This window comes from Cyprinus carpio, chromosome B2, assembly GCF_018340385.1.
Source record: "Cyprinus carpio isolate SPL01 chromosome B2, ASM1834038v1, whole genome shotgun sequence".
NCBI classification, from domain to species: domain Eukaryota; kingdom Metazoa; phylum Chordata; class Actinopteri; order Cypriniformes; family Cyprinidae; genus Cyprinus; species Cyprinus carpio.
This window is the reverse complement of record NC_056598.1, coordinates 12,631,260-12,649,223: the sequence shown is the minus strand read 5'-3', so window position 1 is coordinate 12,649,223 and position 17,964 is coordinate 12,631,260. Positions and strand designations below refer to the sequence as shown.

The window sequence follows — 17,964 nt, the reverse complement described above, 5'->3', positions numbered from 1 at the left end:
GGACCCCTTTCACTGAAAAGTGAACCAAAAGATATGCAAATCATCACACTGTATTGCTTAAAAGATGACATTTAATTTTAAAATAACCACAGAATTGCAACAGTTTCCTGTACAAGGGCAAATTATTGCAACATTTGACCGTCTGATAGAATGCAAGAGCCATAAAACACGACATAACGAGTGACCACTACAATAACCCAAACTGCCAGAGATCTCTGCAGGAATACATGAATATACCTCCGTCAGGAATTGTATCCGTACGGTAATGTCTAAGCTCAATGCACCATCACCACACCACCTCTGGTAGTTTAAACTAGCGCTGTCCGATTGGTCAACGAATCATTCGTTTGAGTCTCATCTTTTTTTATTGGTTGAACTGGTTCACTGTATTTTAGAATTGTCCGATTCGTAATGATTCAAGAACGGGTGAGCGAACCGATATATCAATTTTAATTAACAAGATTTGATTGGTAGAGATAAAAGTTAGACTATTTTAATAGCACAACTGTAGAAATGACTACACTCAAGAGAGTAAATTAATCTTTGTTTTGTTTAACATAACTACAAATTATATTTAGCTTGTAAACTTGTGTTATTTATCATGGCTTTAAAACATGCACTGTCATATAGTATAACATTATTGTTAGAATGAATATAAAAATCCAAAATAACAGCAATATGTGTACGTCATTAATATAATATTTTCGTATAAAGCGCTATGCCAAGCCGAGGAGAAAAAAGAATCACTGAATCTTTTTTTATGAACCGGTTCTTTGAAACAAACTGAAATCGAAAAGAACCGATTAGCTGAAATGAATCGGACTCCCATCACTACAGTAAACATGATTGGCATTTAAAGGCACGGCCAAAAAGTATCCTCTAACTCAGACTGGTCGAGGTTAAGAATCTAGCGGATAAAGGGCAAGCAAGTCTATTTTAAATGAGGGCACCTGTAACATTTGCCAAGCCAAGACAGTAGCCTACACTGCAACATGCTTACTTTTCTCTTCTGATGCACGACAGTCTGAAATCTAAATTGATACAAACATTTCGATCATTTTTGCAAGACAATACAGTGTTAAAGTGCAGTAGGGTTAAAAGACACACCAGTGTATTTTCCGGTTTTCGTTTTAAGGACGTTCCCGTCCCTGGTGAAGGAGGCGTGTGCACGGCTGTAATTCTCCCCTTCACTCTACCGTAAATACACTAGTATAAGACACATCGGTCAATTGGATAAAATGTTTTAGTCACAGTGTATGTTTATGCAAATAATTAGACGATTAAATAGAAAAACAGTGTAGGCCAGTCAGGTACTGACATTAAATGCACTTTATGAATATACAAACAAGCAAAAATGATAAAAACAAACAAATAACCTCCAGGGATTTCCTTCAGATTTTGTCTCCATCTTGTGGTTGTAGGTCCTAAAATGTAACAAGACCCGCCCATTCATGTTCAAACCATAAAATTATTATCTATCAGCATTACCTGAGCAGACAGGTTGTTGACAAGGTAAGAGCAGTTGCTTACTTTTCAGTCTCTAAAGACTGCACTCACATTTTCCAACATATTTATTCACACACATAGCTACTATATATTGTCATTGGTATTGGCATTCAATTTCGAGCTGAAAATGTTACCAACTAATGTTTGTTGTTGTTTCATTAGGGAAAGCTAATGCAGAACGCAAAAGTTAATGTAAAAAAAAAAAAAAATAAATAAATAAATACACCCTAGCATTTTCTATGTTGAAACAAAAATTTATTTCCAGAAATTATGAACAACTGTAAAATTCAAGGACAAATCATGGCGATTCACTAGTCAATATATGTGTGAATCCTGATTGAATTTTAATAAGCAAGTGTAAACTATAACATCAGGAAAAAAATGGCCATCATTTCTTCACATGCTTTTCTTCTCTTAGCATATCCACAGATGAGGATCACATTGCCTCTGCTAAAAATGTGGAATCTACAAACTGCTGTGGCAATTCTTGGGACTTTGTGTTTGACCTCTATAAGTGGATACAAAAATGGAAAGGTGGAGAAATCTTGTGAGAGCATGATGCCAGAACATCACAGCCAACCCAACACCACTGCCAGCCCATACACACTGACTGTGAATGCCAGAAAATTCAGCCCAGGGGACAATATCAGAGGTCAGGGGGTAAAACCTGTATGAATTAACCAATGGTTATAATTTTTTCCCAGTTTAAATGTCTTGAGTAATATTGAACAATGACTGCTTTATTTATTACCCCTTCTTATGTCCATAGTCGCTCTCTCTGGAAGCGAGCACTTTGAGGGCTTTCTAATTCAGGCCCGAGATGCTACAAACCCTGATGGACCAGCTATTGGCTCATTCACATTGGTAGATCCTGAGATTTCTCAGCGTTTGACATGCAACAGCATAGAGGTACGTATAGTAAAGGCAACTTTCTATATAAACCCTGCAATATACATTACAGTTTAAAATATTGGCATCAGTAAGAAGAATTTTATTCAATAAGGATGCATAAAATTTATCAGTAATGAGAGAATAAATTATATAATTGAATTATATATACATCATTTGTTTAAAGTAAATGCTATTCTTCTGAACTTTCTATTCAAAGAATACTGTGATGTATGTATCACTGTTTCTGGAAAAATATTAAGCAGCACAATGGTTTTCAGCATCGATAATAATAATAATTTTTTCTTGAGCACAAAATCAGCATATTGGAGTGAATTCTTAAGGATCATGTGACAATGGAAACCAGAGTAATGGCTGCTGAAAATTCAGCTTTGCCTTCACAGAAATAAATTACAACTGAAATTATATTGAAATAGAAAAGAGTTTATTTACATTATAATAATATTTCACAATTTTACTGTAGCTTTTATTAAATGCATGAATCTTGGGTGAGAATAAGAGACTTTTTTGGTTGTGGATTTAAGCAATAACACATGAGCAAGAGTGCTTTTGTACTAAATATCATTTGGTAGTAGGTGATCATCGCCGTGATGTTGTATAAATTACAATTGGCACAGATGATTTTGTGTAGAAATTATTTTGTAAGAGAAATGTGGCTCAAGAGTTTCTGTACAAAGAAAGAGTGTTATCTTTTAAAGGGTTCTGCAGTTAGTCACACCAGTAATGCCAAAAAGACTGAAATTCAGGTGATTTGGAAAGCCCCGTCCAATGCTCCTCCCACTGTACAGTTTCTGTGAGTGCAATTCAGACTTTATCTTTCAATATTGAAAATATTCATAAACCATTTACTGGATACATGCTGGATCTTTTCAAGTTCAAACAGATATTTGTGTTTATATCTCTTTTTTTTCCACATCAAGGCCACAGTTCTTGCTCACTACAAGATTTTCTGGCTCAAGCTTCCTGGTCCTGTCATATCTCAGGGTGACGTGACTCCCGCTCCATCTCAATCAACCACCATCATGTCTACAAACTCTGCAAGCACCTCTATACTGCCTCAGCCAGTACGTGCCAAAATACAAACTATAAACGTATCAAATTCTATAAGCGGCATTACACAGCCTTTCATTGTAAGAATTCTCTTACAGTTCACCTCAGAGGGATGTGGCGTGTCGAAGTCTTGTCTCATTGACCCTGTCAGCTGTAACCCTTCTGTGGACACAAACTGCTTCTTCCTTTCTTATTCTACTTTGGATCAGACAGTTTCGTTTGAGCTTAGTGGCCCTGCAGAGGGATATGTCTCCTTTGCACTGTCCAAAGATAAATGGATGGTGAGCATGATCAAATGCAATCCTTCCAGTGCTACAGTTGTGTTTAGTACATTATTGATTAGTCATATTCATGTGACCCTGAAGATCTTGATGTTTGGTAGGGAGATGATGATACATACTTGTGCATAAATGATGAGGGTCGTGTAAGTGTGGAGGCTGCATACACAGCAGGCCGGACATATCCAGAGGTATCATCCAAGGTGAGAGAGCACTTTATGGTTGTGATGCTTTTTTGGCTGTTTTAGTATTATGTTACAGCTTAATTTTAAGACCTATAAAAAAGATGTCAGCATGTCCTCTAAGTTTTATGCAGTCGTAAATGTAAAGGCATGATTCACTTCCCTTGCAGTCTGTGCTGACTGATGTAGGCTGGAGAGTTTCTGATGGGGTCATTCAGTGCAAGTTCTCTAGGTCCATCTACACTCCTCAGGATCCGGTCCGATTCAGCCTTAACAACAGTTACTACCTGTTTGTAGCACACGGGACTGCGGAATATGGTGAGCTTTTTAACTGCATCAGTGACATACAGAAATAAAATATAAATATTAGGTGAAAAACTTTTTTAGAAAATTACACAAAAATGAGAAATATTGCCTGAGAAACTAACAGAAATATAATTTTAAAGGGATATTTCACCCAAAGATAAAAACATTTTCATAATTTCCCTCATGTCATTCCAAGCCTAATTTCTTTCTTCTGCTGAATACAAAAGAAGATATTTTGAAGAATGTTAGTAACCAAACAATTGCTGGTATAGCCATTAGTCTATTAAAAATATGAACCAGAAAGCTGTATAGAAAAAAAAATGTAAATAAATAAAAATGACAAAACCACATAAAGTGACTAAAATAAAAGCTGAAAATATAAAAATAAAACATTACAAACAAAATATTAATAAATAACATAATAGTATATAAATAATACTGATGCCATACTACAACTGCTACTGTAGATTAAATGTTCTTATGTGTGTTAAACGATGGCTTTAAACGATTGGCTTTTTTAACTTCTAGATTTACAGCATGCTGAATTACAGTAGCATCCTTCAGCATTTTCCAAAAGGGCTGTATTTCTCCATCTTGGAAAAACTTTTGGCAAATGATTACGCGTCTCATCAGATACAGTGTCGCCTGTAATCTTGTTTTTATGGCCTCCTCAACTGCGTGTTACTCCGGAGATCCGGATTTCTGACTTTACTGATTAACAAGTGTCTGTGAAGGCCTGAGCAATCAGTACTCGTTTCCTGTCATTTATTTTATGACCGGGTCGCTGGGTGCATAAACAAGCATGAATACATTTGTAAAACACTTCGATCAGGTGATGCACTGAATGTTAACAGCAATTGTCTTGCATTTTAGAGGAACTTCGGATACAATTTTTTTTAATATGCTATCTTCATGGTATGATTGAAATGATGTGTGACATTAAACTTTAGTCAAGTTATCTCATCAGTTTTGTTATCGTGCTGCAGGTATGATCCACAGACACACGCGGCAGCCACTGATATCGTCCCATCATCAGATCATTACCGGCCCTCCTGAGATACTGACAGGGTCTCGATCTCCACTGCTCATGAAATATCATGGTAAGGGTTCTGCTGTAATTAAGTTTACTACAGGATACTGAGAATCCCCCAAATGGTTAAATATATGGTCAGGAAATGGAAATGTTGCATGTTCAAACCCTGGAATGGGCAATCCATGAATTATCACCACTGTGCCCTTAAAAAGTGTACAGTAGCTGGTGTGGATAACAGATCAAAATTCTGTGATTTGCACATTTCCAAATATAATATCAAATATATAATTTAAATGCAGGAGCTCTAATGCTGATTGCCTGGATGCTAGCAGGAAGCACTGGAAAAATAATGGCTGCCTATTTTAAACCTGACTGGCCAGAACTAACATTGTTTGGGCAAAAAATATGGTTTCAGGTATGCTTTTATACAGTATGTGTATACACTTATGTAGTATATACTGTACACTTATCCTTCTATTTCAATAAAATCTATGAAACCAGCGTCTATGTTTTTGTGGTTGCTTGCATATTCTGAACTTTTATTTTACGTTGTATTCATAATTTTCTGCATATTTAATATTCTGTCATATTTTTTTTTTTTAGGTGCATCGTATGTTGATGTCTCTTACAGTTTTTCTGACAGCTGTGGCCTTTGTTTTTCCTTTTGTCTACAGAGGAAAATGGAGCACAGTGAGTAAAGCCTGTGTTTTCTGCCGATGAGGCTATGCTCTGTAATACAGTGCAATTTATCTTTAAAACAGTGACAACCCTAAGAATATTACATATCACAGTTTCACTCCTTGCCATTGGGGGGCCCTGTTTCATTTAAGACTAATATCAGGATCAGAGAGTGTTTGATATGGTGTTGTAGTATTATAATATTGTAGCCTTTGTTGAATTGTCTACAATATGTGTTTATATATAGTTTCTATGCAGTTATTTTAGTATTATTTATATACTATTTTAGTATTTCTTTAGTCAATATTTTAATTTTTCTTTCATATTAATTTTAGTTTATTTTTTAATTGACTTTTTCCATTTTAATTTCAGACATTTTGTTGTGTGGTATTCTATTTTTAATACGTTTTTTTTTTTTTTTATATATATATATATTTCTATATATAGATATATATATATAGCTCGTTTTATATATAGCTTTAGTACACGTTTACAGTACACTGGAGTTTTAGTTTAGTACTTGCCCAGGGCAACATTTCTAATCCTAATTCTAATATTTCTACTTTATTTCAATGATCAAAAATAGTTTTGTAACAGTTTTAGTTTTAGATAACAATACTGTAACGACACTGGTTCTGTGCAGAGAGCTGGTGTTCATCCATACCTCGGCTGCACTGTTATGATTCTCGCTTTCTGTCAGCCTATAATGGCTGCATTCAGACCAGCTCCAGATTCCTCACGGTAATGACTCCTCAGTTAACTTGAATATGCAAACTGGTAGTTTTAACCTCCTCTGCTTACATATTTGAAACTGAATAACATCTGGAGAGAACTTAACACAGGACAATCATTTTTTTTTCTCAGGCGATGGATTTTCAACTGGTTGCACTGGGGTGTTGGAAATGCTGCTGAAATTATAGCTGGTGAATTTGCACTTTGTAATTTTGCTGTTTAGAAAATTAAATCTAGATTAAAGATTTAAATATCATATAACTTTATTATTATTATTTCAGTGGTTTCCATGTTTTTTGGAATAAGGCAACAGTCTCTTTTGCTGCCTTATCCTTGGACCACAGGGGTTCTCTCTGCTTTTGTGGTTTGGACCATTGTGTTAAAGCTTGTGTTAAAACTTCACAAGCATAATGTTATTACAAAAGGTTTGTATGTATCTCATTCTTATTTTTCATTTGAAAGACTGCAAAAGCAGTTTAACCTCATTTAACTGTATTTTAATTGTATTTGTTTAAAAGTTTTTGGTTCATAAGTGACAAGTTCCCATCTGATTCAGCTGGGAGTACACTGTGCCTACTGAGTCACGTTCCCTCTGCCTGTGGTTCAGAAATAAATTACAAGATGATTCAAACTGAGAGTGAAATGAAGCAAAATATGTTGTTCAAAATATTGTATTGTATTGTTTAGCAATATCTCTTGTTTCAGCAGGGAGTGGAAAGGAAGATGAACTTCCAGTTCTCTCAGCCACTTCTGAGGATGTTTCCTGGGTAAGTTATTACACTTTACTCAAACATAATGGTAAAGATGAAAACATTAAAGGAACAGTTCACCAAAAAAAAAATCAAAAGTTGATTGATAAGTTGAGTCATCCAAGAATTAGATGAGTTTGTTTCTTCATCTGAACAGATTTGGAGAAATTTAGCATTATATCACTTGCTCACCAATGGATCCTCTGCAGTGAATGGGTGCCGTTAGAACAGCTGATAAAAACATCACAATAATTCACAAGTAATGATTCCAGTCCATCAATTACTGTCCTGATAATCAAAAAGCTGTGAGTTTTTTGTAAGAAAGAAATCCAACATTGAGGCATTTTAACTTTAATCTGTCATTTCTGGCCAAAATACCAGTCCATAATCCATAATAATGTCCATCCGCTCAAAATCCATCAGCATGTTTGTTTGGAACTGTCTTCACTTCAAAATGGTGCTTGATTTATTCATATTTCTCTCCTGATTGAAACTAGACAACTTTTTCACTGAAGAAAGCAATATTATGGATAGAGCACTCATATTTTATCCAAAAGCAACAATTTGAAGTTAAAAATGTATTTTTGATATATTTGTTTCTTACAAGCATACAGCTTTCAGTTCACAAGATGTTCATTTAAGTGACTGGACACTGGAGTCATGAGTATTACCTGTGGATTATTGTGATGTTTTTATCAGCCGATTAGACTTTGTGACACTGTGACAGCACCCATTCACTGCAGAAGATCCATTGATAGTCATATGATGTAATGCTAAATTTCTTCCAACAAAGCAACAAAGCAAAAACATATTTTATTTTTGGGGTGGACTGTTCCTGTAATATTAATCATAAAAAAATTAGGTATTGCAATACACAGCAAAAACTTACCATCAAGGCCTTCAATAAGGCTCAAAATGAAGATTCTTCTAAGCATCTTAACCAAATGCTCTTATTTTTGCTTCCACAGGATACTAAGTTTAGAGTGGCTGTCCTTGCTGTTTTTGTGCTCGGAAACTCAGCATTCTGTATCTCACTGCTCGCCTCCATAGGGGACATATAACCAACATATGAATCATATGGCACTACAGAAATTGGAATGAAGACCTAATTATTTATAGAGCAAGACAAGTTATTAAGTTTCATTTTATTCAAGGTTTGATCAGTATTTTGCATTGAAAACATCCTGCAAGGAAGAATCATATCTATTAAGACATTTCAAACATGAATATTATGAATTAAAATTCACAGATCTTTTAAATTAGTTTCACAGAAGAATAAATGTTCACATTATATCCAGACAATCAAAGCATAAAACATTTAAAAGGCTCACAATGTAATTATTGTACAGAAGCCAGCTACTTTTATTGTAACACCTCTGGAAGCTACATCCACAATATACTCTGTTAGACATTCCAAGCAGTGGTCTTCTCTGGTTTTAAATTGCACTTTTGATCAGATTAAATCAAAGACAAATGTATTTTATTTGCTTCTGCTCTTCACTGTATGGTTAATATAACATGTTATCTAATGGGAAATTAGAGTAATAAATTTCTCAATGTTTGGCATCATTTTTGTACATAGTGCAATTTAGGATTACGTTACTCTATAAATTCTTCTTCTGCAATAATACAAAAGTGTTTCCAGGATAAAATTCAGAGTGAAAATACTAGCATTCAAAAAATTAAAAAAGGTATGACATCAATTGTGAATATTTTTTCTCACCTATTAAGTTCAAGGTTTGTATTAGTAATGAATGTTTTACTCTAAAACTACTTGCACATGCTTATACTGTAATGGAAACTTGATTTGTGCTTTGATGCTTCATATAGGCAAATCACTCAGTCTTGTTGCTGATGATTGGCAAAGATACCTGCTTCCCACCTCTGGGCCAGGGCACTCTTCCGTCTGACTCGAGGGTAAGGTGCCTCAGGGAACTAAATGAGAAAGCTTCACCTGTAAAACTGCATGCAGTTTCCAGTTTCAAGGTGAAATGGGCACAGATCAATGAGATGTCAAACACGTGTGAATGAAAAACAGAAAGATACACTGCAATGGAATTCATGACAGTTAAATTTGATACATGAGAGGACAAACAGAAAAATATGTACAGTTCAAAAATCTGCAACTTTAAATCATAGCATGCCTAAATTTAATGTACCTTGTGGTCGCACGACAAAGCGGAGCGATCCATTTTGCGTGTCTTTGATGGAGATGAGGGGGATGACTTGGATTTTGCTGGCACCACTCCTGTAAAGTGCCCACATAAAAGAATGGACATTTACTGAACTACATCTTTATGTAATGACATCAGTGAAGTAAATGCTCTAGTGCAGGGGTGTCCAATCCTGCTCCTGTAGGCCCCTGTCCTGCAGATTTTCCCCAACCCCTATTAAACACACTTGAACCAGCTAATCTAGGTCTTACTAGGCATACTAGAAACTTCCCAGGCAGGTGTGTTGAGGCAAGTTGGAGCTAAACTCTGCAGGACAGTGGCCCTCCAGGACCGACTTTGGACAGCCCTGCTCTAATAGTTGCTAAATGTGGTACCTGGTTTCTCATAAGTGAAATTCTGCTGTTGGCTGGGGGACACGAGGACTGTGTCGTATCTCTCCTTTACATATAGTTGTGCTCTCTGCCTTCTAAGCTCTTCTTCTCTTTGCCTCACCAGCTTGATCTCCTGATCCACCAGAGACTGGGTGCTGTGGGAGCGCAGTTTGAAGAAGGGGTTGTTCTGAAAGGTGCTCTCTTGTGTCTCTTGACATGCAGAGCTCAGGCAGAATTCTGAGGCACTTCGAATGATGAGATTTGATGTCTCCAGGATAATGACATTATTCATGTCTGATGGCCATTCTTGGAAGCTGCTTACCTCTGGAGAAAGCATCCCACCTTTTCCTCGGCTCCGTGGGCTGGTGGGGTACGAATCCGGCTCAAGTATAATGACATTGTTGGCGATCATTTCATGGTATGAGGGTCTTCTTCCAGATGTACCAGTGACGGACAAAGTTGGAGTCTTTGCACTAAGAGACCTCTGAGATCTGCTTCTGTCCTCTAGAGTGTCAAACATCTGTCCTTTATCTCCAGGCTCTGACCTGCTTTGGTGAAGAACACCAGGCCTGGCTTTAACTTGCATAGTGTCACCAACAGACATCTTTGCCATTGCTCTTTCTCGTTTGAAATTCTCCTCTCGCTCGAGAGCTTCACGGATCTCCCTCTCCACTGGAGTTTCTGGCTCATCATAAGGAGACCTGTAGCTTGTGTCATCTAGACCAGAGTCCTCTGAACAGGGGCTGAATTGAGTGTACTGGTAATCCCCCAGACCAAGAGTCTCAATGTCAGGGTCTCTTCTGGGGCGACCAATGTTGCGGACAGGTGTGTACATGAAGCTGTGTCCACCCTGGCAAGATGCCAGCCTCATTACTGGCCGGTGCACCAGACCCTTTGTTTGCTCTTCCATCTTCTGCCACTGCTTGCGAGCCACCCTGAAATCCAGGTGCTCCGTGCTGACATTCTCGCTTTTTATTTCCTGAACCACGCAGAAGTCTTTTGGTATCTTTTTGTCAAGCTCTGAAGTTGAACAAGACAGGCGCTGAAGGCTGTGCTTTGAGGTTTTACCAAGCTCTTCCTCATCCTCTGCGATCTTTGTTAAACTACAGTAATGGGCAGAGGACTCCAAAGAAATATCTTGCAGCTCACATTCAGTGGGACACTCTGGTTGTTCTAGAATCTCACTTTCATTAATGTTCAAAGCCAGAGCTTCTTCTTCAAGTTCAGCATTGCTGTCAATCACCTCATTGTCTTCCTGCCTTGCATGGTCATCCGAGTTTACCTCTGCTTCATCCATACCCAAGATATCACTGTTCTCTTCAATCTCTTCTTTATCAACAGCTGATGGAACTAAAGACCTCCACGGCTCCTCAACATCACTGTCTGATGAAATGATGGCCATTTCCACAAGCAGACAGTCACTTAGGTCATCTCGATCCATATCCAGACAAGATTCAGATGGGACTTCAGAAATCACCAGCTCATTCATTTGCTGCCCCAGCACAGCTTTTTCTTGTACTTCCAACACAGATTCTTTTTGTTCTTCCAGCTCAGTTTCTTCTTGTTTTTCCAGCACAGATTCTTCTCGTTCTTCCAGCTCAGTTTCTTCTTGTTTTTCCAGCACAGATTCTTCTCGTACTTCCAGCTCAGTTTCTTCTTGTGCTTTCAGCACAGATCCATCTCGTTCTTCCAGCACAGATTCTTTTTGTATTTCCAGCACAGATTCTTCTTGTATTTCCAGCACAGATTCTTCTTGTTCTTCCAGCTCAGTTTCTTCTTGTTTTTCCAGCACAGATTCTTCTCGTACTTCCAGCTCAGTTTCTTCTTGTGCTTTCAGCACAGATCCATCTCGTTCTTTCAGCACAGATTCTTTTTGTATTTCCAGCAAAGATTCTTTTTGTATTTCCAGCACAAATTCTTCTTGTATTTCCAGCACAGATTCTTTTTGTATTTCCAGCACAGATTCTTCTTGTATTTCCAGCACAGATTCTTCTTGTTCTTTCAGCACAGATTCTTCTTGTATTTCCAGCACAGATTCTTCTTGTTCTTTCAGCACAGATTCTTCTTGTATTTCCAGCACAGATCCTTCTTGTGCTTCCAGAACGGAATTGTCTTGAGCTTCCACCCTCTCTTCAGGTTCATCACGTTCTTCCTCCTGGGCATCATCCAAATTGTTGATTTCCATTTCTTCTTCTGGTTTGTCATTCAGGAGAGGGTCTTCATTAGACTCAAAGGCCAAATATTCTCTGCTGTCTGGGTCATTTTGTTTGTTGACCTTGACCAGAATACCTTCTTGAGAGTCTTTGCTTCCATCAGATTCACCTGAGCTATCACATTCATTAGTTATGGCTTTGTTTTCTTGCCCACATAGATCTTCTTGTGGGTTGCTCTGTTTGGTATCCAGGCACTCTGAGAAAGGCACTCTGACAAAACATTCATTCACCTCCTCAGTGAATTGGCATGTCTGGTCCTCTGTAAACTCAGGATCCATTTTACAGTCTGTTAGATCAGCCATTTCTGAAAACTGGCTGGTCTCCATGGTGACTGTTTCAGAGAGGTATTCCTGCTCTTTTTGTTGCTGATTTACAGAGGTGCTTTTGTCGTCATTTAGTTCACTTTCATATGACCTTCGCACACCAGCTGTGGCTCTCTATGGAAGTTACATCGAAAAGAGCTGTTTAGAATTAAAGGAACACCAAGCTTAGGAATACTAAAATCACTGAACATGTCAAACTCTAACAATATTTTTTTTTTCCAAGTCTTGCTTCTTGAAAAGTTTTGGATGCAATTCATATAGACAACACTGAGCAAGAAGAATGAACCTTGAGCTGTTTCTAGTGGAACTGTACAGTGTAAGTGATCAAGCTATTCTTGTATTCATGCTGTGCGATAGAAGTGGGTGGACCTCTTTGATAGCAAATAACCATGAGAAGTGTTTTCTAGCAGCATGCAATCTCGAAGTGGGCTGAAAATCTACATTACAGTATGTTTAAGAAACCTCAAAGAAATTCAGAGCCACAAAATATGTGGCTTCAAGAGAATTCTTCTTCAATTTTACCCCTGATTTAAGTAGGTAATTTCAAATGAAAGCTATAATATGCTGATGAATTTAGGATTCAATTGGTTCAGTTCAACTGGGTTTATTAAGGGAGAACTCTATGAACAGTCTGAAAATCCCTGCTCTAATATAAATCACAAACATATATGGCAAGTTGTGATCACAAAACTCCCTAAGCTTAAACAAATTGAAGGGGATCACTTCTGAGGAAGTACACTTTATTCTTGAAAGTACTAATCCAAAATCTAATGAGATGACTGCATTTAGTTACAAGAACTATAGATAAAATCATGTTAAATTTCTGTTTTATCATTTATCACTTAGCAGTTTGCCGTCCCCTTCTCTGTGCTGCTTCAGTGTTTCACTCATAAAATATAAAGCTTGGATGATCATAATGCCATTCCATATGATACTGTCATAGTCATAATTTATTGGCATTATATGATTTTAGAGAGTCTGTTTTGCATCCCCCGATAAAAAAAAAAAAAAAGTAGTGGTTGCTTGGCAACATGCTGGATCTGAGGAGGCTGTCCTGTTTATGAGCCATGTAGAAGCAGCTCACTAGTCAGAGCCAACCTTATCAAAGTACCATGCGGTAGGTTTTTTATGGCTATCAGCCTGAGTTTATCCAGTGAGAGAGATAGAAACAAATCCATTGCTCATATCGAGTGGTTGGGATGTTCTTTTATGCATGCCTGCTGGTGATGTGACCACCATTAACCCCTGCCTTTTTGAAAAATACATTTCTAATGTCTGAACATTACAGTACATCCATTTTGCCAGAGGTGGAATTATGCAGAGCGCAAAATGATGTCATCAGATATTATCTAATAAGTATGACTGTTACATTAAAGGGATAGTTCACAGAGAAAGAAGAATAAAATAAAGAAGATGTGTTAGGGAATAACGGCCCCAGTCACCATTCACTTGCAATGCATATTGCTACTATTCAGTTAAAGTGAATGGCGGCTGATGTCATTCAACATCTCTTTTTGTTTTCCACATAACATAATATGGTGAGTAAGGTAAATTATCCCTTTAACTTCTCTCTTGAAAATGATACTGAAGTGACTTTGATTAGTGTAAAATCGGAGTGTGTGTTTGTATCACTGCACCACTGACACTGCAAGCAGATAAAATGCATAACTAATCAATCACGAAATGTCGGCTGGAGACAACGCAGCATCACAACTCTTTTTTTAAATACACTGCACAGTACAGTACAAATGCAGCACATCGAATTCCTGCATCATTCCCTCTTCGTGCCTTGCGCATGCAGATGTTCGCACAAGCAGATACGAATGCAACAGATGCACAAAGCTTCAGTATTTTCATACCTACCAGCAGCTTTAAAAACAGGAGCCAAACGGATATCATCTCCAATCTACCGCAATACGCACATGCCTGTATAATTTGTACAGATAACGCGAGTAACCAAATGGCGACGCGTCGGGAGTAATTCATATGGTTGAACTCGAAGAGGGAAAATCAAGCTCGCGACAAACTCCTGTTCAGACCTATCGATCCTTCAGCGATTGTCAGAGGTGAAATAGAGCAGATAGAACAGATATTGACAGAAACGGCCGCAGCTGAATGTCTGAGCCCCGCCAGCACTGGTTGCACTGAGCTACAGAGCCGCTCTGTCCCTCTGGGCGCCCACACTTTCTCAAACAACTATTGAACGCTTGCTTTGCCCACGCGATTTTGAACATACATAATTCTGACCAAGGTCACTCTCGCTGTGCAACATTATCCTCACGTTTATATATGTGTGTGTACTTTAAAGGACGAAAAATATTTAGTTTACATTTTTAATACTTTGATTCTAATTGGCTAATATCGGCATCCAGTGTCACAAATTTTCGAATAACGATGTCTCAACACTGTAGCCTACTGACCGCTCATCAGGGAAACCTACGAAGCAATTAATTTTTTTTTTTTAAATTTAACGAATTAATTTACTTATATATTTACCTGAAACTATTAGCAATCAGTTGTATACGTTATATGCTTATTAAAATAAAAAGCTTGATCGCTGCACATGTTAATTTTGTGATTATGTCCATCTGAAAAGATTTACTATCAGTATTTTAAATTAAAAATGTAAATAAAGCGTGAATATGCATTTATATGTGCTTTTTTCTTGAACAGAAAAGAGAAAATCTCTCTGGAGAAATCCGATTTTGTACTTATAAATCTATAAGGCTTTTTTTTCAACAATGAATCCTCTGTTCTGATATAGCTATCTCTTACATTTGGTTTTGGAAAAATAAAGTTAGATATGATGCAGTGGTATGTTGATTGATTGACTGATTTTTTTTTAATTTTTTTTTTAAATACCCATCTCTGTGGACAAAACCTATCCTCCATTAATAATGACAATGACTCAGACTAAGCCAAATCAGTCCTCTTGTATCATCATGTTTTCCAGGAATAACCCAGAAATCTGTATTACTCACCTGCCACATCTGTTCTATTGCAGTGACGTCATCTGTGATGCAAACACTGTTTATTATGTAATACCACATTCTAACTTCATATCCATATGTTTACATGTCTTTTTAAAATAACGCCAAGCTTAGCAAGGTTGAATTGTTACAGTGACATAATTTTTATTTATTTTTATTGTACTTTTTAAAAAAAATCAAAACTATCCATTTACCTATTATTAAATAGGTAAATATTAAATATTAAATGCCTGATTGTATAACTGACAAATGTAAAGATCCAGAGAATCTTGCAAATGAATTTAAATCATCTTTGGTTGTGTCAGGGAATAAGGCAAAGCTTTATTCCAGAATATTCAGTTCCAATCTGCTTGCAGAACAACATGGTATAAACAACAGCAGTAAGTTTGGTGAAGGATATTCTGTCTGTTTGCTGCCTGCGTTACTGGCTCAGGCTCTGCATGTGTTTTTTTTTTTTTTTTTCTACTTCTTCAGTGTTTTTGTAGCTACCATCCCACACGCTTGACAGAAAAGCAGCATGAATACACTCCAACAAATTGAAAATGTAACACCAAAAAAGGCATGGTCTTTCTCTCCTCCCTGTCTTTTCTCCTTAAGACCTTCCCACCACAATACACAAAACTGCCAAAACTCTAAAGTGTAAATCTGACCCCTTTTTAAACTCTGTTATAGATGCATAAAAATATTTCTCACCAGATGCATGTCACACAGTGACTCATCTTACTGTCTAGAGACTGACAGCTGTGTCATTCCATAGCCTATTCCATAGACATCAATAGAAAAGTTTGGAATTTGGATGTACTTACTGTCAGTAACGGTGCTTTGAGGTCGGCTGCTTTAACAGTGAAGGTCTTGTTTCTTCCTCTGAGTGCATGTATGTGTGTTAGTGTGTGTGAGTGTGTGTGTGTGTGACACAAGCCACAGCTCTGATTGAATGTGTGGGAATCGACCAATGGCAGCACAGTTACTCCAGTGACAGACATGACAAGCTCCAGCTCGCACACACACAGGCACATAGGGAAAGGAAAATATACCTAAAAATACATTTGCATACAATCCTCACTGCTCTGAAAAAAAAAAAGCTCACACCAGACGTCTGTTATAAGACAGTTTGCTGTAAGTTGCCAGTGCACAGAATCAAATGAGGCTCAGTGTATTAAAGGATCAGCTTTAATCTGATTTATTCTATTATTTATTTTTTTCCACATCTCTCTACCGTCAGTTTTGCAGTGACCTAAATACAACATTATAGAGTGCTTATTCATCAAAAAAGTCCAATATTTCTGTTGTTGTAAAAGGGACAGTTCACCCAGAAAGGGTAATTCTCTCATTATTTACTCACCCTTATATTGTTTATATATATATATTTGTCTGTGAAATACAAAAGTATATTTATCATTGTCCAAGCTGCTCTTTTCCATATAATGAGAATAAATGATAACTACGGTAACTATATGAAGACTAAAATGTGATTTGACGTCACTAATGATGAGAATTGTATGATCTTTGAATAATATTGGTCTTTAAACGCACCAGTCACATACCATACTAAAAGCACATAAATATGTAAATGTATCTGTAGTATACTTAGCATGAAATAAATGTATTTCAAATACATTTTAGTATATTTATTTTTAACTAGGGCCTTGTCCTAATCTAATTTCATTGTACAACAAAAAGGAGTTTAAACATATCAGAAATGTCAAATATTTAATGTTGAAAATTTAATTGAATAAACTAATAAAAAATAAATAAAATATAATAAAAATGAAAAATATAAGCTAATATATATATATATATATATATATATATATATATATATATATATATATATATATATATATATATATATATTTGCTTCACAGAAGAGAGAAAGTCATATGAGTTTAAAAAATGAGGCTGAAAAAGTGATAATTTTCATATTGAGTGAAATATCTCTTTAATGTGTTGTTTTAATAAAGGCACCACTTATGTTATTTAATATTAATAACATTATCAAATAAGGACTCATCTGATAAAAAAAGAACATTGAAAAACAAAAGACAGACCGATTCATTCTTTAGCACAGATAATAGAGGTGTCTGCAACAGCTGTCAGCCACATACACACACGTCATGAGGATTATTTGTCATTCTGAAAGGATGCCTCATACAGTATTTTGACATATAACAGCAATGTTTTCCTATTTTGGAGGTTCAGTCTTATAGCTCTCATGTATAGCTTTCAGAAAATTTGCTGTCTCAATTCAAAAGCTGCGGCCTCCAGAGGTCACATTTGTCGGCTGAATACATCATTTAGGCCATCTCATTTAGGAAAAGTAACCATTACATTTCAGAGTATGAAATAAATCACAGTAATTTACAGTAAGTCTCACAAGGAACAACAGTGAATTTTATAATGGTTAAAGGAGTCATATGACGTTGCTAAAAAGAACATTATTTTGTGTATTTGGTGTAATGCAATGTGTTTA

General features: G+C 36.6%; 1 protein-coding gene and 1 pseudogene across 3 annotated transcripts; one reads left to right on the top strand and one right to left on the bottom strand.

Annotated features, from left to right (window-relative positions):
* The first annotated feature begins 8 nt into the window (after positions 1–8).
* On the top strand, positions 9–8,992 carry LOC109110283 (annotated as a pseudogene).
* Positions 8,550–16,492, bottom strand: LOC109107998 (trichohyalin-like). 3 transcript variants are annotated; one of them, XM_042718066.1, is made up of 4 exons: positions 16,301–16,492; positions 9,972–12,618; positions 9,583–9,671; positions 8,550–9,385 (listed from the first exon to the last, which is right to left on the bottom strand). In XM_042718066.1, exons 1-4 carry the CDS (start codon positions 16,475–16,477, stop codon positions 9,374–9,376), a joined length of 2,925 nt encoding a protein of 974 aa, XP_042574000.1. In that variant the 5' UTR covers positions 16,478–16,492; the 3' UTR covers positions 8,550–9,373. The 3 variants fall into 3 exon arrangements, with proteins under 3 accessions (XP_042574000.1, XP_018976724.2, XP_042574001.1); XM_019121179.2 differs by having other exon boundaries at positions 8,550–9,358; XM_042718067.1 differs by lacking the exon at positions 16,301–16,492 and adding an exon at positions 14,368–14,693 and having other exon boundaries at positions 8,550–9,358.
* Positions 16,493–17,964: the final 1,472 nt, after the last annotated feature.